We start from the raw sequence: 27,624 nt of genomic DNA on the forward strand, positions 1-27,624 counted from the left end.
GAGTCCCGCCTCATCACCAGACACCTCTGTTTTACGGCCATCAACCGACGGGCGGGTAAAGGGAGGCCGGTAGCGGCCCGCCAGCTCGGGTGTCAGCTCTTCAAAGCAGGGTGCAGGGCAGAGGGCTTTCGGCCAACGCGGCTGGCATTTGCGCGCGGATTAGCAGCGGGCTCAGGGCGGGGGTCTGGGGCCAGCTGACCCGGGGCTCCTCTTTCTCTCCAAAAACAATAATAATCCCCCTCAGAGCACACTCGCACAAAAGGGACTGTCTTCACTCACTTTGTGTGGCCGGCCGGGGCTCGGGCCCTTATTTTGAGCCCCTCACCTGTTCTGGGTGTCTCTCCCCGGGGAAAGTGTCAGGATGTCTGGGATGGTTGGCAGTGCCAAGGGGGGCTTAGGCGGACCCTATTTTAGCTGGGAAAATCAGAAGGCCACATGGCCAGGCACGGTGAACCTTGCCTTTCAAGGCAGCCGCCCGCTAAACCCCCGTCAGCACTATTTCAAAGAGCCCCTGTTGCCAGCTTTGCATGCTTGTAAGCGTGTTGCAGCATTTTTAATCACGAGTGGTGATGAGCGAGGGCATTGGAAAAATGGCCACACATCGGCCCCCTGTCCCTATCCGCTGATTGGCCTGGTCCGATTACCCTCGAGGCCTACGTACGCTCTCACCACATGGCTCGCCCACCTGCCTGTCCGGTGGTGGAACAATCCAACCCCGCCGCGGTAACATCACGCCGGGATAATGCCTCACTCAAGGTGCAGGCTCCATTTAAAGGCCAATCTACACCACGTGGAAAACACGCTCACTTGTCTGCATGGTGATTACGGTACCAAACAACTTTTCCCGAATTCCCGAAGCACAAAGCACATGGCCGTCTAGTGTATATTTCCTACTACGGTGAGAATCCACACGTGGGACTGGCATTCTGTGTGTCTGCATGCATGTACTTCCAAGTGTAGTGCGCCTTCTGTGGGTTTTTAGTGAAGATGACAGCGGTGTTGCTGTGAGACGTGGTCGTTCTATGGCGTGTCGCCCTAATAAGAGTAACACACAGAGAGGTGTATCAGCCCATTTCCCCTTGCTCCTTTAAAACACATGTTCCTGTCTGTTGTAATGCTCTCACCTGTCAGCCCGGAGAACATAACAGGATAGAGCCCATTACAGCACAGTAGCATGGGAGTGTGTGTGTGTGTGTGTGAGTGACGTGGGTGTAAGAAATACATGCATGTGTGTGAGGGAGCCGAGGGCACCTACCGCTGAATTATGTCAATGTAATCTCTCAATAGTATCTGTTCCTTATTCTTCCTCTCTCAGCTCTGACCCCCTCCATTGATCAGAGGAAAAAACCTGTAACCTCTGACATTTGATTCTTCTATTGATCACTTCCTCTTTCATACAGTCGGGGAAAAGTAGACCGATTCAACTCAAGTCTCTGGCAAATCCCCTTTAAACGGATTGCTGATCTTTGGAGATCACTTCCCTTACACTTCCCTGAAGACGTCGACAGAGATAAACTGGAGCCTTTTCCGATGTGCCACATACTGTACACACACTAATTCCCAACCAAGGGCCCTCTTTGGGGTTAGGGGAAAACCTGGACGTGTAAAACCTCAACATGGGTATCAACTAAACAATTGTAAGATAGACACAGAGGTAAAGTTATTACGTGGCGCTCCCAAGATCTCCCTGTCTACAAATTCAGTCATATTAAAGGTACGTTGAGTGTGTTGTGTTGCATTTGAATGTACTGTATTTCCATACAGCACTTGACAGCTAGAGCTGTACAGTTATAATTAGGTGTTTTTTTTTCCATTGAGTGGGTGACCTTTCTGCAGTAATGAACTCCAGTGTGGTAGCTTCAGTCACATGCAGTGCTGACCATCTCTAGACCCTGAGAATGAACACGGCGTTGAGCCGGCGGCTTCGTAGAGCTTAGACCGGTGTCTCCTCCTGTCCCTCCTGTCTCCGTGACCAGGGTCATCGGTGTTACCCTCATGTATATCCTCAAGAGAGGCCTGACCTTGTTTTAAGGAGAAGATACTGTGCCGTGTGCATTTAACAAATGTCTCCTAATTGGGAGAATGTGTTTACTGCTTTTGATTGTGTTTGAAAAGCCTTGATGGAGCTGGGAGAGAGAGGGCGTGACAGACAGGCACCCTGGTTTCCCCAGAACTTTACATGGAAATCTCCCCTTCCATTGTAATATGTGGCAAAACCCAGTGTAAAAACCAGGCTCCATAATGCTGAACATACAGAAGAACGCATTAGAGAGCTGGGGTAAGTCTCCTCCTGTATATTGGTGTGATTCACAATCTATATGCTCTCCTACTTTGACCCAACACTGTCCATGACTCTGTGGCCATCGCTGGCTATTGTCCAGTCTTTTATTCCTTCACATGATATATTGGCATTCATTCTTTATCGGATAGTAATGTGATTACTCTGTGTTACAGGCCCTTTATCTGGCTGCATGCAGTAAGGAGATTCTGTTACCAAGCTGAGATCTAGACTGCTCTGTGGCTCGAGTTGGAGACTTGAAATCTCTACACAATGGGATAGGATGTACCAGCTGTCTACAGAAAGTCTACAGACCCTTTCACTGTTTATATACTTTCTTGCGTAATATAAATTTGATTTATAATTGATAAAGAAAATGTTTTATCCATCAATGTACTCAATACCATACATAGGATATTTAATTTTTTCATTGAAAATAAATTGGTACACATTTCTAAAAACATTTGGGTATTATGTGTAGTTGGATGGATATAACATATATTTATTCAATTATGAATTAATTCTATTACACAAACAAATGTGGTAAAAGTAAAGGGGTCTGAATTCTTTACCAAGGCATTGCATAGAGGCCTTTCCCTGGTAAATGAATGGAGGAGGGGGCTTGGGTGAAGTATCACGCTGATGGGTAAAGATTATGAAAAGAATGTTGAAAACGGCTCACATTTAGCTAACAACATCTTTTCAGGATTACTGAAAGTGTGTTTGATGTGTAAAATGACTCATCACATTGTGTTTTCCTGCCAGTAATAGAGAATATCTCCTTCGGAGCCTTTTCTTCATGTATGAGTGGAAGGATAATCATGTTTAGTCAAACATAAGCACCACTTGACCTATTCTCACCAGCGCTCACAGGAAGCAAGAAATAAAAAACATGTTTCCTTAAAGAGCCCTTCCCAGCGGGCCGCTAAATAAATGCCCCTTCATTCCCCAGCCACGCCGCTCTCATTATGTCTGGTCTGTTTGGGGAAAGTAACAAGTGAGGGTGAGGAGGGGAATAAAGTAGCAGTAATGTGGTCAGGTACAGTAGGCAGAAGGCTGGGGGCCGGGGACCTCCCCCAGTAAGAGCAGCCTGGCCTGGGGTCTCAGGGGGCTTCGTGGAGGGAAGAAACCGAGCCTGAGAAATCCATCGGCAGCATGTTTAATTGTCACTGAATTCCCAGTTGGCGTGACTTTAAAAAACCATCCACAGGAAGAGAGCTGAGATGTTCGGAAAACATTTAGCGGATCAATATGCCAGGGAGAGCTGAGACTGGTCTGAGTGTGTGCTCAGGGACCCAGCTCAGGGACCCAGCCCAGGGACCACAGCCCCGGCCCTACAGTCAGAATACTGTTACATGTCTATTACTCAGACAGCAGGGCCCAACTACTATGCATATTTCTGTCCTCAGCTCAACTGCACATTATTTACTGCTGTATTGTTATGGGGAGGACAGAACAGGGCAGGAGAGCTCAGATTAGTTCTTTGGCCATGGTTGCAGGCCCAGCAGACTGCCGCCAACATCCCTCACCTTGGTCTGGCACGGGCCCAGTCACGGCTGCTAGACCAGCCCTCCCAGGGGTCATCATCTGATGGGCCCCATGGTTACATCCAACATACATGAATGGTGCGACTGCACTGTGAATGGGGCCACTGCACTGTGAACTGTGCCACTGCATGGTGAATGGTGCCACTGCACTGTGAATGGTTCCACTGCACTATGTATTGTGCCATTGCACTGTGAATGGTGCACTGCGCTGTGAATGGTGCCACTGCACTGTGAATTGTGCCACTGCACTGTGAATCGTGCCACTGCATTGTGAATGGTGCCAGTGCATTGTGGATGGTGCCACTGCATTGTGAATCGTGCCACTGCATTTTGAATGGTGCCACTGCATTGTGAATACTTAGATTATTTTAAGTAACATGACTAAGATACCACCATAAACAGACAGGAAATAAAACACAGGCAGACAGAAGAAACATGCGAGAGAGATTTCCTTACCTTCTTTAAGCATCCCCACTTTGAGACACTTCATAAAGCGACAGGCTTGACATGACTTGCGTCTCCGTTTTGTGATCTCACACTCATTTGTGGCAGGACAGCTGTATTCAATGTTGCCTAAAGAAAATAAGACACATGGGTTAACCTTAACCTGATCACTCTTCAGCGGTGCATATTGAGTAATAGGAAAAGGAAAGCAAAAGGTAATTTTTCTTCTCTTTTTTCTCTCCTTTACATCATTATAAATCTAAGCATAACGACAAATACACATCTTAGGGCATTGTCATTGTCTTTTCAATTGTACAGGATAGCGTAGGTCACACAGTATTCTACGGTCTATAATAAATCAGTTTGTGCAGACACTGGGCATCAGCATTTGTTAAATCATCTCCTGTGCAACAATCCATTAGTTTTGTGTCTGAGGTGAGGGCAGGTGTCCTCCAGGGAACAAAGTAACTTCATGCACTGGGGGTGAGGAGTGAGGGAGGCAGGGAGGGAGGGAGTGTAGGTGGGAGTAAAGGAGACTTCCGGTACTCCTCGTGGACCCCTTCACAGACGACACCCTGGCCCTCTGCTAAATTGGTCTCATTAATTCCAAGCATGTCCCCTCCAGGCCCCTGGAGCAGCCAGCCATCCAGCCTGTGCCCCCTTCCCTTCCCGGGGTCCCTCCGACAGGCCGGACGCTCAGCCGCCTGCTGGCTCAATAGCAGGGGGGAGAGCGGAACACACGGCCCCCAAACCACTTTACATAATGCTCCGGCAACCCCAAACCTGTTGTTACCAATGTTGCCATTGTTGACTATTTACATAGAATACAGGCAAGAAGCTTATACATAATTCAGGTCCAAGGCTACGGCGTCTGATTCCGGGACAACACAATGAAAAAGAGTTTCATTGCTACACAATAAAAGAGCTGTTTCTGCCTTTATGGGAGCATTAGCGATAGAAAGGGAGGGCAGGACATACGATGGCATTCTCCTCGCGTCCCGATTCCCTATATTTTACTGTACTCAAGGTTTTCAATAAAGGCTTTCAAAATGATAGGTGGCATCTTGAGGTCCTGTTTTAGAATAATTCCTTGTCCACAATGAATGGAAAAACGGAAAAACACACTCAAAGACACACAAGACAGACACAACTGTTTTATCGTTGATGTTTTCTTTTTGTTTTCTTAAGCTTGGATTATTTTCTTTATCGAACACAAAGCCAAGTTATCTATTCAACTGTTATCTATTTAATGTATACAGTTCCTTCTACATTAAGAAGGATTAACCTAAATGACTTCAATATAGACTAACATACAGAATTATCCTGTGTAACTGCATACAGTTTTTAGAAAGAGAGAGAGAAAGAGAGAGAGAAAGAGAAAAAAACTGAGTAATAAAGACAAAGAGAAAAAGGAAAAAGAAAGAAAAGTGAGAGAGAGAAAGAAAAAAGAGACACAGAGCTATATAATATTCCGGTAGCGTTTCTCCTCCAAACCCCTTTAACAACTTATGCAATTATGTTAACATTATTGGACAGATCAAGTGGAGTGTCCCAAGATATATTAAATTATTAGAAATTCCTCCTTTATATCTGGGTTAGAAATGGTCATGCTAATTCACCTAATCTATTTGGAATTGGGGTAAATAAATGTGTGAGAAATGCTACGATAGTCTCTGTTACTGTTGTCTCATCTTAGCACAACCAACTATATTAAGCCCATCTATTTCCCATTTGATCCCTGGAGCTGGTCAGAGTAACAGTCTCTGGAATCTATAGGATGTCACACCACTGCGGTTGGTTCTGTATGCAATGGCTTCAACTCCAATATTTTGGCACCTTTCTACCAATGTATGTCTAGAAAACTACACTTTAATGTTCAATATATTTTTCTTTATAGTTTTAGGGAATCTGGAGGGTTGATTCTTGAAATAGATGAAACCTCACATTGTATTGAACATGACACATGTTATTACTGTGAACATGTAGTGCGATTGCGGCGTTGGCAGGTGTATATGATAAGGTATACTGCCTGCCTGCCCTCCTGCCAGACAAACACTGCAGAGATGACCCTGGTCCCTAGCTGTCCCACAGAACACTCATGTTGATATGGGACATATCAACTCATGTTGATATGGGACAGCACAGGGCACAAATGAAATATAACTGCCCGAGACCATGTGCATACTCTCTCCTTTACACTTAAATTACAGTGGGTCCTAAAAGAAAAAAAAAATCAAAAACATTTTTTTTTTACATTACTCAGTGTCAAATAAATCACTTTATGGGAACAATTAGAAAGGAGCGAATCACGCATTTATAACACAAGCTAAGGTTGTGTGGTAGAAGATTATATCACATATGTTTATTTAATGACAAAAAAATTGTCTGGTCTTCTAGGCATTAGAAAGTATTTTCATATAAATCGGAGGGGTTCATATGCTGAATATATACCATGAACCAGAGATGTTTATCTCTGATTTCAAAGGTTAAAGTATCAAACAAATAAAAGAAGTAAAGAAAAATTATTTTAAAGAATTCTCTAAATATGAATCTGTCTCAATTCATTTTATGGCTATTCAGGACCTGTATCAGGGCAGTGAGGGGAAAGTCAGGTCCTGTAAGTAAATTACAGTAAAATGGCAGGTTTTCTCATCAAAATCTAAACAGACTTTTACAGGCTTACTGTCAAGGTCTATTACTTCAAATAAAAAAAGGGCCACTGAGTTCACTTGATTTTCAAGCAATTTTACACTTTAATTTAAAATGAGAAAACAATAAGGTTAAATAATAGATTTATGATTAGCAGGACCGACAAGGAGTGGGGTAGGCTGTGATTAGGCCGCTAGGAGCGAAGGAGTATTTCCGGGATGGACAGTGGTCTAAGTTGACTTTGATTCGGGCTTGGGCTTGACTAATGTAACCACCTCTCTGTAACCTCTGGGCGATTTCAATGGATTAACAGGAGACAGAAGATGGATGTGCCATTGTCATCAGGACTCAGTCACAGCATAAAATAGGAGAGGACAAGGAATGACGCATTGGAAACACAAACGAATTTCGGAACACTACAGCAGGTAAAGAAACAGGAATGTTTCTAACAGGTCCGGTAAAATATAGTCTGGTTCTAAAAAATAGCCCAAGTTGTACTGAAAAATGTAAATGCATTTCAGTGTGTGTGAAGGTGTCAAGGGAAAAAGTCCATTAGCTTTAGTGTTATTGCTTAAAAGCAATGTGATGAATGAGTGTAAAAGACACGTCTTCAGTTGTTCTCATTAAGGGCCATCATCTCACACCCTCCACTCTCTGCAGACAGACTCATTATTTCTTTAATTAATCAGGTCTCATCTACTCCATCCCCTTATTCTTCCAAAGGGCTCCTATTTACCACCGTCTCTCGGCTCTTCCTTCAGCGTTCTTCTGTGGATTTCACCCCTTCCTTGTCTTCCTCCTAAAATGTCCCATTGTCCTCTTACATGTCCTGTTCTGCCTGGACTGGTACCCCAGTCTGATTATTATGCCATTAAGCCTCTCTTCTCTTGCTCCAAAAGAGCAGTCGGGTCCCTCGCCAATCTAAAGAAGTCCTGGGTTTTTTTCTCCCCTCCTTTCCCTGAAATTACCCGGCGTGCGACGCGTGCCTGAGTTTCTAATTGGCCCAGCTTTCCCAGGAGACAGCCCCCTCCCTTCCTCCTAATGAAAAGCCTTGGCCTTAATTACACTTTCCAAACGCTGATTGTTATTGACAAAACTCCTGTGGCTCGGACAAACGACGGCAGATTAGCTCCATTACAGGCAGCCCTCCAAGAAGAGAAAGAGAGGGATTTCAAATCGACAATGCAAAGCGAGGGAGGAAAAAAGAGAACTCTTTCCATTTTCCTTTTCATGTACCTCCCTCTTAATTGTTTGGGCCATTGCACCACTTAAGACGTCCCTTTCTTTCCCAGATTGCTCTTTTCTTTTCTATTGTGTGTCGCCATCAATGTTCTGTAGCGAGGGAACAAAAGCGCAGTTATGTTACTTGAGAGAAAATGTTCATCTTTTGTCAATAGACAGGATCGCTGATGGCAGCATGGTAAACAGCAGGATTTGGCCTAATGCTTTTGTTTGCATGCAAAGGTACAGTACATAGACTGTTTAAAGCTGATAGGATTTGGGATGTCCAAAATCAACAGCTACCAGAGAGTCTGCACTCAATAACCTGGGGATAATAATGGAATTTTTAGGGGTATATTTTTTCTCAGACCGTTAATCCTCCAAAACATTTTTGAGTAACATTTAAATTAAATTCTAAATAAACAATATCTACAAATATATATACAGCTAGGGAAAAAAGACCACTGCACCTTTTTCTTTCCTTTCCGAAGTTTGATAGGAAGGTTTTGAGTGAGGAACAGAAGGGTTAATATTAAGAGAGCACTGCAGATTGAACACTTTTGTTCCTCACTCAAAACTTTCCTTTTCAACTTTTTTGGAAAAGAAATAAAAAGGTGCAGTAGTCTCTTAAATATTTCCAGAGCTGTATGTATATATATATATATATATACGAATTGAACTCCTGGAAACAAAACTTTTACATGCTATTACAATAGTTAAATATGGAAATAATGTGTCTTGTGTAGTATTTCTTATTATATCTCCCAGTCATAAGCAGGCAGGGGCAGCTGTACATGTTGAACAGTGATGTTCTCTGGCTCCATAATATCTCCGTCAGCAGTGAGCGTCCCCCTGATTAATCTGGGGCAGAGCACACAGAGAGACACACAGTGGGGGGCCTGTCACTGCCTGTCTAATGGGAACCTGTGATACATCATGCCTTGCAGATCGGCACTCACGCCATATTCCCCGGGCACGCACGCACTCACACACACACACACACACAAAAACGCGCACGACAGATATAATCAACCTCCTGCTTTGGATCCCCCACAGGTATCTGAGCACACAGGACATCCCCTCCCCACCAAACCTGACCCCCGATGACGACGTTACGACCACGAGCCCGCCCCCACCCCCCCCCGTCTACCCTGTCCCCAGCTGATGATGTCACGGGGGCGGGATATGGCCGCTGTGCGAGCGACCCCGTGGACACACGTTGCCTCTGCCGCGCCGCATTTGATCACCCTGAGTGTTACAGTCACGCAGCCAATCGATGGCGGCTCAACAGGGGGCACGGGCCTCACGGATGCGCCCCTTCGTCCCCGGGAGACGAGGGACGTGGCCGTCGGCGAGACAGCCGCCTCGCTGCATGCTCCTTCTAAGAACAGAGCGACGCGGGGCAGCAGGTGAAAGCGCTTGGAGGTCAACAGGAGACGCAGGACACATAATACGCCGCGTCTGGTAGGGGGGCTGAGGGAGTGTGTTGTTGTGTCTGCGTGCGAAGCGGATGCCTTGTACTGAGTGTGTCTGTGTGTCTGCGAGGGGGGGGGGGGGGCAGGGCGGGGTGGGAATACCTTGTATCGTCCTTTTAAAGAAGGCTTTGCAGGCCTCACAGGAGGCCACGCCATAGTGATACCCAGACGCTATATCTCCACAGACCAGGCACAGCCTCTTGGGGATGGAGTTCAACATGTATTCGCACTTAATGGGCGAGTCCTCCATGATGGCGCTGGAGCAGTCGTCGTAGCGCTTGCGGCAGGCGGCGGCGCCCAGCCCGCCGGGCGTGAACATGGGTGGGGAGTCCAGGCCGTTGGAGTGGCTGTTCATGGCGCTGACATAGCCGCCGCTGGCGTCCGAGTTGCCGCTGGGGCTGTGGTGGCTGACCGTGTCGATGACTGAGGAGGGACTGGACGGCTCTGTCTTGATGTAGGACCCGCAGCTGGAGGGAAGGTGCCGGTCATCCGCGGCCATTCTATTCAGCAGCCTGGAGAATGTGGGGGAGGGGGGAGGAGAGAGACACGGGGGCCATTAGCCTAGCTCCTCTCTTAGTAGACATTAATAGTTTCAGACTGGTGCTACAAAAGACAAAGACAAAATTAATTCAATAACGCTACGACTGTCAAAGAGGGAAAGCGACTTTCTGCACAGCATTTATTTTTGTGAGAGACAAAACATTAGCAGGCTTAACAGGTCACTTCAGACTCCCACACTCCAAAGAGAAGGCCTCACTCCATATTAGCACACAGTGACACTTCAGCTGCTTTCTCTCATTGGAATCTCTCTCCCACTCTCATCCTCAGACCAGTGTGTGCTAAACCTCACCACGAACCAGCCAACCGGACTGGAGGACGCTAAGCGCCTCATTAGCCACACACTCCACCAGTCGCGAGAGAGAGAACACAGGGCCAGCACACACACTCAGCACAGACCACGCTCAGAATGAGTAGAGGGCTGCCAGCCAGCCACACTGGGACATATAGTTCAGATCAGATACAACAAATACAGCACAGTGAACAGACCTGGAGTCAGCCTCTAACCGCCAGCAGCTAACACGACCGAACAAAGGCCATAGATGTTGTCCACAACCATGTTGTTGGTAAAAGTATTTGGTCTGATGTTGTGCCTGTTCTGCCATGAAGGAAGGCAAACTTTCATATATATATATATATAAAAAATAAATATTTCTGTCTTGTCTCCAGCACACAAGATGGGCTGGGAGAGCAGGCTGTCTCTTCAGGCTGGTCTGTTCTGGGCTAACAGGCTGACTGGAGAGATGGATACCCAGTATGCATTCTAAAGGTCGTGTGGACACAATGACCCATCAGGGTCGCGCCGGGGTCACACACACACCTCTGCATTAGCCAGCACTGACAGGGTGAAAGGTCTTCTCCACTCACCCACATTAATGAAATCGAGCCTCGGGTGCCTTATGCAAATGGAGCCACCAGGGTTCCTGGTTGAACGGTACTGTTGCTAGACATCCCAGTATATTAGACCCATTAGCATATTACTAACTAATGGTTTACGTCGTTAACATGTGTATCCAGTTCGTAACCCAGTAGTCAGGACCTATCCGAAGCAACACATGGCTGGACATCTCAGAGTGATGCAGTGCAGGGACGGAGAGAGTAGGGCCAGAGGGAAAAGGGCCAGCCAGCCTGGCTACATCTCGGTTTCCCCGGCTGATTTAATTGTGAGGGTGGGTGACGGCAGGGTTCAGGCCCAGGGGTCAGCAGGTCAACCTTATTTTCTCACCCTAGCTTCCTTGGCCCGTGGAAATGGGGGTCAGCATGTCAAATTAAAGCTTATTCCCGGGTTTCTCTCCCTACTGTCATGTATATTCATCGGAGCTCCAGGTGCCCACCACCTCTGGAAATTCACAAAAAGGTTAACTGCTAAAATAAATAATAAAAAATTCTCCCTGTTAAAACCGTTGACCTTGTGGTATAAGCCCTTTGGCTGAATACTCCTGGAATTTTTTCAATATAGAGCGTACGTACACAATATAAAACCCATAACCACCCTTTTTACTAGGGATCATGGAACTCAATTTACAGTATTTCCCACAGTAACTATAAAGAAAGTTGAAAAAAGGAAAGGAAATAAGAGGTAAAAGAGAAAGCCAGGTTACTTTGAAGGTTCCAAGGAAAATGTTGTTTATATTTTAGAGAGATTGCTGAATGTAGTCTTCAAAATGGAGAAAATAATGAGAAAATAACAAGACAATGAAACTAAAAATCTCCATCACCTTAAAGATGCAATGTGGGATCAAATTGCAAAGCACATGTAATTTGTATGATATATAATTATATATAATTATATTTGGAACATTCTGTATAATACAAATTGCTCTCCCAAAAATATTGAATATGTGTTTATAAATAAAATGTTTTAATAGTAACAAATCGTCTCTAATGGTTATGTAGTAAACAACTGAATGGCAAAATGGAACCAGTTGTGCTCAACACCACTTAAAAAACTACTGGCTAAAAGTCCACAAAAAAATTGCTATGCCAAAAATATTTAATATGTATTTATAAATAAAATGTTTTAATAGTACCAAATCATCTCAAATGGTTATAAAGTAAACAACTCAATGACAAAATAGAACCAGTTCTGCTCAACACCACTTCAAAAACTACTGGCTAAAAGTCCACAAAAAAATCCAGTCTTTAATGCTCTCAGACATAATGTGTCAGTTTAACAAATGTGACTTTCATCAACATGTATGAATGAAGGGCGTTTCTATTGATCTGCTAGATGTTCTCGGCTACACATACAGTAGCTCTGTGCACCTGTGTGATGGTCCACCTGCACTTGGCTTATTAAATGCTATATATTAAAATGGCAGCACGCGGATGGCTCCATTTAGCTTTTATTTAACAAATTCTGAGTAAGCTTAACCCCAGTTCAAAGGTCACCTCCAGGGTGACACTTAGCATAATTGCATAAGTGTCTTAACCGTTTCCCCTCCAGCTCTATGTGGTCATTTATAATAAATGTGCCGGCTAGAATCCCCTTAACTCATTCCGCAATGACACATTATACTACAGCTGTGCTTATGTTTTCAACTAGGCCGCTTATATTGATTAATGACATCGAATTAATACTAACTGTTTGAACCTATTGTACATTAATCAAATATTTTCTTAAATTGCTATTAAAGGTGCAACATGTAGAATGTCTTCATATGGAAGTGTGGTGAATTGCGGTAACACTTGCCCGCATTCAAAACCACATTCCCCTCCCCCACATCCCACTTCAGTGCTTTGCTTGAATTCTCAAAAACAGATTTTCAGCAACATGAGACTTTTAGAAAGCCTTGGCAAGCAGACTGGACAGACATGACTGGGGTTTGGGTTTTCACAAGTCAATCGGGAAAACTGAACATCTCAAAACTGAAATGCAAAAACACGTTTGGAGCTAATGTCTGAAGCAGCTGAAACTCTCAGTGCTAAAACCATGTGAAAATGACACGCTTACATTTTTGTCAAAAAACACTTCACTTTGAAGGAGTTTCTGAGTTTTGACTGCCTGCCACATTTGGCACAATCCTACCATTAGACCTTATTATGTATTTCTGCTCATGAGGTGGTAACTGACATCACCATGAAATTGCTTACAATAACGTACTTTCACAAATGTTTTTCGTCATCACAACATCCCCACAAGCAGCTTCAGAAGGGCCGAACACATGTCCTCTGACGCACATCTTGCAATGCCATTCTGCTTCTTATTACACTGCTCACCCAACCAGGAAGTCTTTGCCGGCAACTGCACAACAAAGGAGAGAGCACACCACAGCAAACAACCACGTCCAAGCTCACATGGCAAATTACCACATGAAGTTGCTGGAGTGCAATAAGACAAATCATCCCTGTCTGACATCCACCCATACACCTGAAGTGGCGCTGAGACAATTTTGCTCAATGCTCTTTGATATCCCAGGGCATTGTGGGTATGTTGTGACCAGAATTCTAACTCCTGTCCGCAATGACGCAGAGGTACTTCAACTGGAGAAGCAGTTGTTGCACATTTTCATAATAAAACAGCTTTCTTTTACATTAAGTTTTGGTCTACCAGTCGTAAATAAAATGTGTTATTTAATACAATAGTTTCTTGCAGTATTGAGATATTGAGCTATCTGTGTGGAATTCCAGCAACCATGGCAGCTTGACCCATCTGCCATTCACTGTGCTCAAAGAGGAACTGTGAAACCAGGTATAGTTCAGCTTTTCCACTTTGTCCTCAGAAGTTCGCCCAGCATTGGTTTATAAATAAAAAGTTTAGAACGTCTTTTGTGTGGGTCCAAAATAATAATTTTCTGAGACGGGTGTAGTGAAACAATACAACTACACAATTACTGCAGCCTTATTATGGCACTCCAACAGCATTCATATTGCCAAAGACATAAATCTTATAAATCCCCCAATACTATTACTGCTATTCCAAATAAAAAACCAACATGAATAATCTGATAGTTAAAGCTGTGTTAATAGAAGTGTGTCACACGGACCAGACGTGTATAGGATGTACCCCAGAGCGGACGGGAAGTAAACCAACCAAGCATGTTGGGAAATCCATAGTCTTCCTCAGGTACAGTAAGTGTCCTTCCCATTCCGCTGCTTGGCTGCACACTGCAGACTGCACGATAAAGATATCACTCTCTCTCTTTCCCTCCCTTTTCCTCCTCCTTTTGTTCCCTTTGTACCGATCAAAATTCATGCTGAGTGGTGGGTTATGGGCCCACAAAAGCACACCGCGCAGTTTGGTTCTAATCTGATTCCACCTGGCCCTCCTAACAGCATTTCAGATCCCTAATATCATTCCACTGCTGCTGCTGTGACCAGGATTAGCTGCCCTAATGATCTCCAAGCCCTGCTCCTCTCCAGCGCTCTTCTCTTCTTCCTTAGGAGGAGAGAAAAAAACCAAGGAGCACTCGTCCCCCTGTCTCAGTGACTCCTGTCTCAGCCTGAGCCGCCAGCAGCATTCAGAACACGGCCTAAACATTCTGAACACGGCCTAAACGTTCTGAACACGGCCTAAACATTCTGAACACTGTCACAGGAACACGAAAGAGCCTGGAGAAACTAATTGGGCCAATTTGTAGGTATTCCTGCTGTGACTTCTGTAGGGTGCTGATGCCAGTACTGTACTGAGGTGTTAAACACGCAAATGGACCGACAGCAAGGCATTTTGCTCAAATTACCACTCCGTTTACATATGAGCACATCACACAACCCGAGAGCTTATGCCAGAAGCTCAACTCAAAATGGGACAAAATGCAAAATGTGTAGTCAGATGAACAGCCGCGCCACAGAGTGTTACAACGACACAACCATTTTAGAATGTGCTTTTCACGCTGTGGGCTGCGGGAAGCCAAAAAACATGGTTTGATAGTGTTGGCTAACCTCATCCAAGCCCCCGGCCTGTTTACCTAAGGGGAGGGGGTCATGGTGATATCAGATGCCCCAGTAGAGGCAGATCTGCCCTGAGGCCCCCCGGGCGATGTCCCTGATAAGCCACTGGCCCCAAAGTCAGCGCGGGAGGAGGAACTCAATTAGCTCCTGACAGACCCTCACAGCCTCCCGCCAACACCAGAGCCCACTGGCAGCTGCCACGGTGACCTCTCCTCCAGGGGCCAGTGCCACCTCTTACCGCACGGCCCACCACACGGCTGGAAGGAGGACCACTCATTTAGGGAGCCGGGGGGGTGGGGGCTGCCTGACTGGAACCAAAACCACAGACTGACAATCACTGAAATACAGACATGTCTCTGTGTAAGGTGGGAGGTTTCTGGAGGGTGTCTGTATTCTCATGGGCCGTTGGGTGGGGGTGGGGGTGGGGGGGGGGGTTGATCTGATGACAAGGTGGTGGATGGAGAGCATGTGAAATATGGAGGATGCCTTTCTATATAACTGGGTTCAGGTTAATGGCTATCAGGGGAATAGGGACAAAAAACCTCTTGGGCAATTTTGAGTAAGTGTGTGTGTGTGTGTGTGTGTGTGTGTGTGTGTGTGTGCAGTTGTCGTGCCTGTATTTGCGTGACAGAGGGGAGGGGGAGATGACTCTGTGTAAATGTAACAGGAGGCAATGGGTAGTATATTGGCTAGAGGCACTCCCTTTTTAATCTTAGTCTGGGAGAACCTCCTAATTTGGGATTCTCTCATTCATTAGTCCTGCTATAGACAAACAGAGAATGGGGCATTTGGGTCTAGAGGGCGTGGAGGTGCGGGGGCCTCTTTGTTAGCCGACATGTCAGCTGACAGAGATTTATGGCGTAGCTACAGACGCTAACACAAGACCAGTAGGACAGGAGACTGAAAAATGGAAAAACAGTGTGAGAGAGAGGGAGAGAGGGAGAAAGAAAGAATGAGAAAAGAAAGAGAGCGCAAAAGAGGAAGGGAGACAGGGCTGTTTATGCATGCTTATGGAAAGCCATGCGGGCCCCAGATCAATAGTCCGTAGGCCAGGGGATGGGGCTGGGTGGAGCGGGGTGGTGCTGGGTGGTGCTGGGTTACCACTGGGGGGACCATGCAGCTCAGCGGCCCGGCCAATTAAGTTCCTCAGTCTCCGGCAGAGGATTAAATTTAGCTTCTCCACAGCGATGTCACTGTAGTCTTTATAAAGCCATGAGCTCACTAGCTACGACAACATGAGCCCCACGCTCCAACAAGCCAGCCGCAAGATAGTGCAGCCAGCCCGAGACGCAGATCACATCTATTGATCCTACCCCCTTTCCTTCCTGTTGGAAAGATGCTGGCAGGAAAAACAGGACCTCTTATGATACAGGCACTCGGCTGTTCGTCTGACTGAACTGTCTGAGAGACACCAGACAAATCCTATTCCAAAAAGGATCCCGGGAAGATTAACGCAGCCAATGGAAATATCAGATCGAGACCCCTATTCGGGAGTGGGTTACCGGATCACAAATGGTTCGGCAGCATTAGAAGAGTTAACACACTAGTCTGCATACCCTGCAGGAAGACTCCCTGTGGAGTAGGACAGCGTATCATGGTGTAAAAGTAGTTCAGCACAGCCCGGGCTTGGCACCCGTCAGGGAGCCATACTGTATGCCCTTGTCTCACTGTAGGAACACAGTCTAATGGTGCTCTTTCAGCAAAAATAATTAGCCGCCATCAAATGTGTCATCAAGAGCATTAATCATTGGTAATTGTTTCCGAATGCCTAATAATAACAGAGTTGTGCTATTCGGATCCATCTCACAGCACCGCCATGTCTAGCAGAGCCTTACCAGACTAGCCTTGTTGTCAAGCACACTTACAGACCTGGGTCCAGGCGTCCCACCACGCGCGTACTCATTTAACCCTTATTTCACCGAGTAAGTTGACTGCAAATACATTCTCAACTGCACCAAGGACCTGGAGAATATTAACACTGGGGTGGAGACAGGACAAACTATCCACATGGAAGCTGGGAACGATTAGGTGGCCATGATGATGATGGCCCGATAGGAAGTGTAGGAAACCCATGATGCGGTTCTGGATCCAGCACTGCCACACAACCCTGCCTACCTGACTAAAGAACAAATAGACCCAGCATGGGAATCATCTGTTTCAAACACACTACAGTATAAAACTGGTTCTTATCATACTGTAACACCTACAGTAATCTGTTTCATATCAAAACGACTGTAATACTCAGTTAAATATGAAACTGTAACACCTATTATAATATTCAGTTTAATATCAAACTGGAACACCTAATATAATATTCAGTTTCATATCGAACAGTAACGCCTACTATAATTCTCAGTTTCCTAACTGCAAAACCAACTATAATCTTTATTATACCAAACTATGTAACACTATCTGTTTCATATAAGGCTCTATCATCTATAATAATCTGTTTAATAACCAACGTTCATCCGGCAGGTTTCTAGGTACATGACTAATGAACACAGTGTATAGGCATCTATACACAAGCACTGTGTGTGTGTGTGTGTGTGTGTGTGTAGACTACTAACAGAGGGAAATATTATTCTAAGGGTTAAGCCTATTTAAGGCAGACCAATGTAAATCACAGGTTTAGACACAGTGACTCTGAGTACAGGGGAACAGAGGCAAGGAGCCATGCATGAAATTACTTCATTAATCTTCCTCTGATAGGCTGTCCTTGTTTAGGGGAAAGTCTACCTGCTTTAAACAAAGAGCCTGTCCTGTCACTACCATAGATTACCCCTCTTCATCAGAGAAAAGGCCAAACACACACAAACGACAAAATTAACTGCAGCACAATTAACAGCCGCAAAATTAGCATGTTTATCAGGTGTCCAGGATAATTTAACTGCAATCAAATGCGTACATGTTTATACATGCTCGCATAGACCATATGGCTGAGATCCCAATACGCCGTCAGATATTCAACTCTGAGATCTTGAGTGTTGAACCTACATAGTTTGGTGATAGCAAACATAGTAAAAAAAAAAATGTAATACAAAAGAATGTTCTATAAAATGTTGTAATGTTGATTTTGGTAATTGCTTTGTATATTTGTGTCTTTCATTTACTATCAATGATTTTGCAATGATACTGCAACGTATGGCGCCAGCTGCTGGTCTTTATTCAATGCAGGACTTAGTCGTGGTGTGGCAAAGGTCTCGTGCTGTAGTCATGCTCACCCTGGTCTCACACTGGTCTCTCCCAGGTCGCTCCTGGTCCCACCTTGTTCTCTCCAAGCTTTCTCCTTGGTCACTCCCATGATTGTTACCTGATCTCTCCCTAGGCTCTCCTAGGCCTCTCACAGGACTCCCAGGTCCACCTGGTCTCTCCTAGGTCTCTTGTCGGCCTCGCCCAGGTCTCCCTGGTCTCTCCTAGGTTTCCCACGGGGCGGTAGGTCTTTACAGGCTCATCTCTAGACCCTGTTCTCATTCCCCATGAATACGGCTGATAATAAAAAGGCGTGTGGGCTGAGTGATTTATACGCTGGCGTCCAACACCACGCCATTCAGGAATAATTCAACTTTGGGGATATTTTCTGAATTAATGTGTCTCCTTCAGAGGGCAATCTAAACATGCATCTCAACAGCCAGCCATCAGGGAAGAAACCTAACTAACAGGTTAGATTACAGAGCTCATCTTATTTCTTTTATTTTAGTAGTTCAGCTGGGATATTTCAAACTTTGTGTATTTCCGTGTGTGGCGTACAAATACAAAAAGTAGAAAACGGCAACAAAAAACACACCCATAATAAGTAAAAAAAAAAGAATATGAAGTTGTATGAGTAAAATACAGCTACCTTGCTATTACCATTAGCATTTAAACTCACTACATAAAATATGACTAGTTCACCTTCCATACATCTGCAGTACCCCTGTCACCCCATCCACATTCTGAAGCATCATGTACGTTCCATGCCCCTGCTGTGACATTCCAGATATGAAAGCAGAGAGCCTTCTCTCAGGCAGACAGAGTGATAAATAAAGATTTACATTATAATGCACTCTGGTTTACTGAGACACTCACGGGTCAGCAGAGCACTGAGAGAGGGCCAAAACGCCTGTATAATGGACTTTGATTTACCTACAGAAGATAGCACCTTGACACTGAATTAAAACAAAGGAATGAAATGGACGTGGTGACCTTCCTAAAAGACAAACCCCAGAGAAAGATCACAACTGGCAGTGACATGTTTGAAAGGCACAGAAAAACAAGCAACTTTCAAGAAACATCTCATAACCCCCTTCTTTATAGCCCTAATATTCCAAACAACATTTTCAATTTACTGAAAACCTCAAACAACATTCCCATTAATTTTGTAAAGTGACTGGAAAGCCTATTGACAAGGTCCCTAGGAAATAAACACATCAATAAATATACCCAGTTAAACTAGGCCTGCACACTGAGGCAAAGTGGCCAGCAGTCAGCCTTTATGCTAGGATGGTAATGCTTTGTGAACCGACAGTCAGAGGTACTGGCCCCAGGGCAGGAAAACCCAACCAGGAGGATGTGTTTGGGTTCAGCCGGGACCCATACACAGTCACATTATGTCCTAACCCAATCCTCATGCAACCTCATTAATGTTATCATTCAGAAGTCCTAGAACATTGCCATCAGAAACATCTTGAATTCTCCATGCCATCAGTCTGCCTGGGCATTTTGGACGGAACAAGGCAGAGAAGGGCAGAGCAATGAGGCAAATGACACTCAGTCTAAAAGCTGTTATGGCTGGGAGGCCCGGGCTTCGTGTACAGTCATTCCATCCGTACTTGGTTAAGCTGTCAGTAAGAATCAGAGCAGCTATTGTGATGAACGGTTTCAATATTGATTTCATAAATAAACAGAGCTAACCATCGATCCTAATGTTATTTTGCATTTCAATTACTGCTCAGAAACATAACCTTCAAACGACTAGCCGCTCAATACCAATAACATTCCCTGATAAACGCCCGCGTAGCCTCCCGCGCCACGCCACGTCACACTTTTTTCACCAGGTGTAAATTAGCGTACTTAGCATTTTCCCTCCATTACGACAGTGTATACAAAAAAGCGGCAGAATTACAGTTCAGCCTTGTGCCAATTGGGCAGAAAAGCATAGGCAAAAACAGACAGGAGGAATTAATGAAAGCAGACAGGACATATGAGGAGATGAGTAGCACACCAAAGACCTTCAATTATTAAAACTATAACTGGTCAATCTCATTCTCACCACATATTAAACATTTAGTCAGAGCGGTTTGCACTGTGTCAGAAACACATCTCGGTGAACCGATGGACCCTGAAAAACGACCCATTCTCTGGAGAACTAGCGTAAAGAGTGCATTATAATACTGGACACGCTGGCATTATGTTGTGACATTTTTTTTTTCCACAGCTTCTTCCGACAGACTTCAGTCTGAACCTTCTTATATGTACAGAGGGAGCGCATGTGTGTGTGTAAATCAAGAGGGGCCTTTCAGTGTTGGAGCAACAGGAAGAAGTGCTGACGCACCGTGTCAGTGATAGCACTTCGCTGCCACAAGGGCGTGAGAGTACAGTCCAACGTAGTCAGGCTGGCATTATCTTCCTACACTAATGGATCTGGTTATTTTTAAGCGGATTCTCACACGGCGATGAAGGTGTCCAAGGTTACTGTGGCCAAAATCGGGAGCTATGCGCGGTGACGGTCGGCGGCTTCAGTGCGGGTGGATGTCGTGAAATAGTCAAAGTGAAACAGTAGCTCGTCACAAAAGACCGGGAAGGCCAAACACTGCTTGAGCTCGTATGAGTCACGGTATCAAAAAATAAAGCCGTAATTTCAGAGTGCTAACAATGGGTGCTACCTCCTAAAGGGACAATTACCTAAGTATTCTGAGATAAATCCATGCACGCGCTTCAGCCAAACAGTGTGTAATCAAATGTATTTACGAAACAAGACAGAGTTCCTCCTACATCAGGAAGCGGGATGGTCTACACCATATAGCTATGAATTTGTATCATCTCCAGTAGCTCTTTTATAAGCATTAGGCAGCCATCTCAATAAGGCCCCAATAACATGGCAAATAAAATAAAGCTGCCGGGACGCTAAATACCAGAGGTGCAGCTAATTCTGTTGGAGTCTTAATACTCTGACTCCTAATATTATATTGTGCCTAGTAGGCTGGGGGAGAGGCTGCACGTGAGGCTGTAGGTGAAAGAGTGCGAACAGCGATTCCTAAAAAGCAAGTAGCACACATTACAAACAAACACACAAAAGAAGGGAGAGCCGGGAGTGCCAACACACTCCGCATCCCAAAATGCCCTGGGGCCCCCGGGGCCAGAACCCCCCCCCCGCCCTCCCCCCCGAGCCCATATTGACTGACATGTTTACAGTGAATGAAATGATACTCATATGCAGGGCTTACCAGAAATGAGAGGGCTCCAGTGTGGCCAGTGGGCTGAGTAATCGCCCTAATGAATTGGACAACGAAGCCCTGTTGGTACAAGGAGATGCATTTAGAATTGGGTGACAAATTTAATTTAAAACATTCCGTTTTCTGTAGAAAGGCACGTATCCCGACACCTCCCCTCAAGTGCACAGGGAGAGGAGCAGAACGAGGGCTGTAGTGGGCTGGGGATCTGCGCTGGTCTGAGGACTGGCTGTTTACTGTGGCCACAGCAACCACAGGCTCCTGGCTCTTAACAGGGTGGCCGTTCTCGGCCAGGAGCCTCTTCTGGTAATGTATTCTGAAACCAAATTACTGTAAGCTGATCCCATCTGGATAGTGTCTGTGCAAGGCTGCTTTGGTTACCCGCCACTGCCTCTACCCCACGATAGCATCTCCATGAAGACAGCAAAAATCTGATTAACCCAATAACACTGAAACACTTGGTCAAAGAGCAAAGAGCTTTTAACTTCAGACACACTAATGTAATTCCCTCGCCTTGTTCTCTGAAACCTAATAGAAATAAAGAGAGGGACAAGAAGGGCTGTTAGAGATGGCCATTTCACTGGGCTTAATGTAGCAACCTGGGAATTAAGTCAAACAAATTGAAATCTAATTAATTGCTGTGTGCTAACTTTTGCTTTTGTGAAAATGCATCAGAAAGCTCTCATTCCCTGAATGGAAAATGGACATGTAGAATCCAGCAGGGAGGAGCAGGGAGGGTGTTGATAGAACATTTAGGGAGAGAGAGGAGTACCCGCCTCAAACGGCTGCCTTGCCGCTCAGAGCGTGTTTGCTAGCGAGCCCAGATTAACTCAAACTGACAATCCTTAGTATTGAATGATTTCTGAGAGGTGTTGAAACGACCAGAACAATATGAGTGCAACAATAAGCCTGTCTCACTCACATATGTGACATCCTGCAGCCTGAGCCAAGACAGAAAAATAAAGTTTAGTGAATTACAGCTTCCTTTCCATACTAATCTTCATACATGTGGCATATACAATACATCCCAATTGAACAGGGAAAAACAACATAGAAGAAAGCTTTAGGCTGTGACACAAGGTATTTAAAGAAAATACATACATACACAAAAATTGTGTTATTTCTGAGGAAAAATGTATATGCATGTGGGACAAATTCAAACGATACTAAACTATACATACCTCCCCATATTGTCTCCATTTAGTCCAACATAAAAGCAGTCTTTCAACAGGATAGACAGCGTCACTCAGGCCCCCCAGGCCAATCTATTGAGCATACATACTGCTTCCACATCACTGCTCTGCTAATTACATGGTGCTATATGGCCCAGGAATCCCAGCAGTCAAGTACCGGAGACACTCCAAACCCCACCGAATGAACCAAATTGCTACAAACACTGCCGTCCAACAGACATCCGAAACTACCCTCTGCAAGACCAACGCCAACAAAGTCCTATAACCAACAACACTACATTCATCACTAGACAACATTTGTGGCATTAGCGATATGTATACAGTATATATTTATATTTGTGTTTCATTTTTCTATGAATGTAGATCAAAGTTAATTTAATGATATTGTCTTGAATATTTTACTTCAGGATTTAGTAAGAGTAAAAAATATATTTTATCCATCAAAAATAACTAAATAGTTTTTTAGGAGCCTTAGATAAATATCTAAATTAATTCAACGCGATTATGGAAGAAGATAACAGTTGATGTTAAACTGATTTGTGTTTGAGATATTGCCAACCATGTCAAAACATCCACTGCATGTAATTACCGGTATAGCTACACAACTACAGCCTTAATAAGTGTTTGGTTTACTAATGTGATTTTTACATGCAATACCTATATCATCACTGGGCTGTATTACACCATTTACATTAACATCAAGAGTATTAAGGAACTTAAAGTAACTTCAGCAACAACAGTTTTTCTAATGCTTTTAGCACCCAACCTATCTGCTGCTGTCAAATTAATAATTACATGTTATAATATATTAAATGTATTGGTATTACCATTATATATCTCAAATTGAAAGAAACACACAGTCTATATGTCATATATTTTCACTGACAGTAACCACTTGTAGTTCTATTTATATGTAGATGTCTAAATATATTTCTCCTATAAATGTTACATTAATAGGAGTGTTAACACAGCATTGGACGAAATAATAAGTGCATCTTATAATAATATTTCAGTTAAAAAAAGGGTTTGTATCTTGCAAGTAGCATGCAATTATTAAATAAATAATTTAATATAATTTACATGTATTACGAATGTCAACTAAATAATTGTCAGCCTAATTTAACAACTTAACAATTATGCATTGTTGCTATCGAAAAATCATTATGTAGCTAGTTTCTCTTCAAATTAGACTCTTGAAACAAAAATCCTAAATTCAACTTTTCCTATTGAAAATAACGTCAGTTAACCCAAAGTTAAAAAAAGGCTTGATAAAATGCAACTGATGATTACATTCATGCAGTTCATAATGGTTACAATTAGATTGGTTAGATTGCCACCTGTTCATACTGCATGATGTCAAAGAGAAACTTAAAAATGAAAACACTAAAGTAACATTTAAAAGTGTAAGATTGCATTTTAAAGGTTTCTGAGTAGTAACAATGTAAATGTATAATTTTAATTAATAATTGAGCTTACTGACTAATATACAGCAGACGTCAATTAAATGAAATAGATAAAAAATATGTCCCAGTAGTTACACGCATTGTATAGTTATTATATATTATGATGAACAAGTTTGAGTTACTTTAACAGTTCTCTAAAAAGGCAGTTGTAAAGAACCCTGATTACGTAAAACAAAGGAGATTATAACAGGGTGTCTAAATTAATTAGTTTACTAGATTAGCTTTTCTCACTCTGAGTAGGGAATAGTTAATGCCCAAACTCCAGATCTTCAAAACAAGTGAGTGAATTTGTAAGTTGTCCAAATAATTAATTTTCCATTTTTGCATTAAACCCCATTGAGAATTCCTGTGTTTATAGCTTTGAAATACTATACATGAAAATCTATACTCCTCAACTACTCCAAGGTATTCTCCTTGTTCATATCACTCTTTCAGCAGATATGCATGGTGCCTTTTTCATCATAATCCACCTACAACAACAGACTCATTTGGTTGATTAGATTTTAGCGTGGAAAGAGTTATGGGTTAAAATAATGACTGTCTTAACTACTACATGATAGAATTTCACAGCAGGAATAAGTCACGTCCTCATCAGCACATGATAATGATTACAGGCTTTAGAAAGGAAAAGATTGTCAATTAAATATTTGGCATCAATTGTAGATCAGTATTAAACTACAACAACACAGCTGCACTCTAAATTAATTTGAAAACGTAAATGAACATATTTCTAGCAATTCTCTGCATTCATGTATTTACAACACTTTTTTGACAAATATTAGAGGACTGAAAAAAAAATATATTCAAATTGTTTTCCCATACCAGACAGATCCTATTATTTGCTATGAATAAATTAAATCTCCAATGAGCCAAGAAGGATATGGATGTATAAAAGCATATAGATTTAGAATGTTACTTTAAATAAACCCAGCTAGCGAGTGCTTCTCAGACAGGCTCCTGTGCTGTCGGCTGGGCAGCATATGCCTGATCAGTGGGGCTACAGATTCCTCATATGTCTTTCCCAAGACATACAAATATTTTAGTGTGTAATTCATCCCCCTCAATTCCATGAATTCACTTGAATCTAATCTCCTTAAATGTATTGGGGTTCTCCCAGGGTGGCCATCCAGCCAGGACAGGGAGCGAGAACAAAGCCTTGCCTGAACAAGCTCCAACGGGACACGTCCCCTCTATTCTTTAGGAAAAACACACGCAAGTTGCAATGAGCCACTCTTAATTGATCGGCCATGCTGTTAATGAAATGCGCACAGAGTGACATACATAACCAGCTTTAACAAAGTGTTAAAAGACTAAGGGTCCTCTCTCCCTACTCAACACAAACATCCACCACAGCACACCTGCCCTGTTGCTTTAGGCTATCACTAGCAGGAAACACTTTTATGCGAATTAACAGCCCCGGCTCCAACACATCGCAGAATGAAACACTCAGACAGTGAAAGCACATTAACGTGTTTGAATGAGTCCGACAGTGACTGGACATAAGCGTGTTTGTGGAAGCAAGACAGCCAGGAAAAGCGCAGTGCATCTCTCCAAAAAGTTCAGTGTGGCGATAGTCAGGTCCTTTGTAAAGGAAACAAATGCAGGCACTTCAACAAGGAAACATGCAGAGAAAGAAGGAAAGGGGAAAAAGAAAGAGCGCACGGGGGGAAAAAAGCACAATCCAACGTGACAAAAGAAGGGAATGTTAAAAGGAAGAAAGAAAGAGGTGCACCTACTGGTTATGATAGCTGAGAGGGTCTGGCAGACAAAGTTCTGAAATGTCCATCAGTCCAGTTTAAGCATTCCAGGAATGAGAAGAGGAAATAGGAAACAACTGAGACCCGCTTCTCCCCAAAAATGACAGCACAGCACCCTCAGAGACAACAGTGAATAGCCCCTCCAGCACGGCTCCCCCAGCCTGCACAGGTATGCTCAGTTCTGATTGTGTGTGTGTGTGTGTGAGCCAGCATGTGCGTGTGCGCAAGTGAGCGGGTTAGTGCGCGTCTCTCCGTGTCCCTCTATGTGGCTGAGTGTGTGCGTGCATGCGCGGGCGCGCGTGTGTATGTGTGTGTGTGCGCGTCCGTATGTGTGTCTGTGTGTACGAAAGAGAGAGGGGAGTGGTAGAGAGAGGGAGAGATAGTGTTGAAGGGGGGTGAGAGAGAGAGCGAGAGAAGCACAGGCAGCGGCGGATGAGCGCTAAGATGGAGAGTGCGTGAGAGAGCGAGTGAGAGGAATGACTCTTTCCATGGTCAGGATAGGGCTCTTTAAGACTCAAGGGCTTGATGAATATGGAACAGCTGCTGTTGGCTGGCTCCGAGGGGCAGGCCTTAAAGGGACAGAGGGGCCGGCACAGAACAGGGGAGGAGGGAACCAAAAGCTTGATGCCTCGCTTGCTCAATGCTGCACTTTACTACATACAAATACGCATGCACTCTCACCCACACACACACACAAATACACACACACACGCACTCACAAAAACAACTCCATTATCATTCGAACAGGCATATGCACTTTACATGTACAGTACGTGCAAATAAAATACTTCACGCTACATGCTAAAATGCGCATGAATAGAATATGACAGCGAAAGCAACATAAACAATGTTAGTATTGTGTGATAATTAGGAAATTAGATAAATTAGTTTCTAAACATTGATGACTTATTGATTTTAGAAAAATACAAATAATGCCCAGTAAAAAAAAAAAAAATGCTATATCCTTTTAGAGCCCACTGAATCTCAGAAGAACACATTTATTGCAAAACAAAAATGAATTATATCATTATTAATTCCATCCAAACTTCACAAAAATGTTTTTATAAAATAAATATATAAGAAAACGGAATCTCATGGTTTTTACATGCATTCTTTTGCATATGCTGAAATGTGACAAGGGATTTTTGTTGGGCACATGAACAAGAGTCCATTATAAAAATAGTATTATATAGAGCATAGAATAACCAAGATTCACAAGAAAGCACTGTAATAATGACCAACATTCACATTAAAGCACTGTAATTTAACCAACATTCCCATTAAAGCACTGTAACAAAGCACAGCTTTTTGATTGAGCTTCCAAATTAGTCGCTAACTAACAGCAGTAGCAGCCCCAGAGACATGGCTGCCTGTTTGTTTGTCTTGTCAATAAATCTTCAAAAAATCTTTAGGCAATTTTTTATAAGTATCACCAAACCACAGTGGGGTTATTCAGTCAAAAACACACCAAGAGAAAACCAAGACGCAACAACATACACAACAAGGGTTCCACATCTCTTGTCATGCAATGGACAACCACAACCGCTGAGGAAAGTAAATCCATGCGCTTGATGCTACATGTGAAGGACTATTGTGGGCCTTTCACCACCTGTGAGAGATGATCTCAAGCCATAACCCAACCTCTGGGAGCCCATCAGCTTTTAAAGTGGTGGAAAATCCAGCCCTGTCTTCACTGACCTCCGCTTTAAAACCGCCTGTGT

The 27,624-nt window shown here is 43.8% G+C and overlaps 1 protein-coding gene across 9 annotated transcripts in view; it reads right to left on the minus strand.

Annotated features, from left to right (window-relative positions):
- The window catches only part of esrrb (estrogen-related receptor beta), a 57,942-nt gene that overhangs the window by 22,832 nt on the left and 7,486 nt on the right, over positions 1–27,624 (minus strand). For 2 of the 9 annotated variants that reach the window (XM_013137469.4, XM_020053811.3), the window contains exons 2-4: positions 21,485–21,553; positions 9,717–10,126; positions 4,282–4,398 (exon numbers count right to left, since the gene is read on the minus strand). In XM_013137469.4, the coding sequence (XP_012992923.1) occupies positions 4,282–4,398; positions 9,717–10,113 (514 nt within the window). In that variant the 5' untranslated portion in view covers positions 10,114–10,126; positions 21,485–21,553. Of the gene's footprint in view, positions 1–4,281; positions 4,399–9,716; positions 10,127–13,275; positions 13,317–21,484; positions 21,554–22,412; positions 22,432–22,671; positions 23,431–25,882; positions 26,392–27,624 lie in introns of those variants that run through there. The other 7 variants (XM_010879046.5, XM_034297216.1, XM_010879044.5 and 4 more) reach the window with 7 other exon arrangements.

Source organism: Esox lucius, chromosome 15 (genome assembly GCF_011004845.1).
Source record: "Esox lucius isolate fEsoLuc1 chromosome 15, fEsoLuc1.pri, whole genome shotgun sequence".
Taxonomy (NCBI): domain Eukaryota; kingdom Metazoa; phylum Chordata; class Actinopteri; order Esociformes; family Esocidae; genus Esox; species Esox lucius.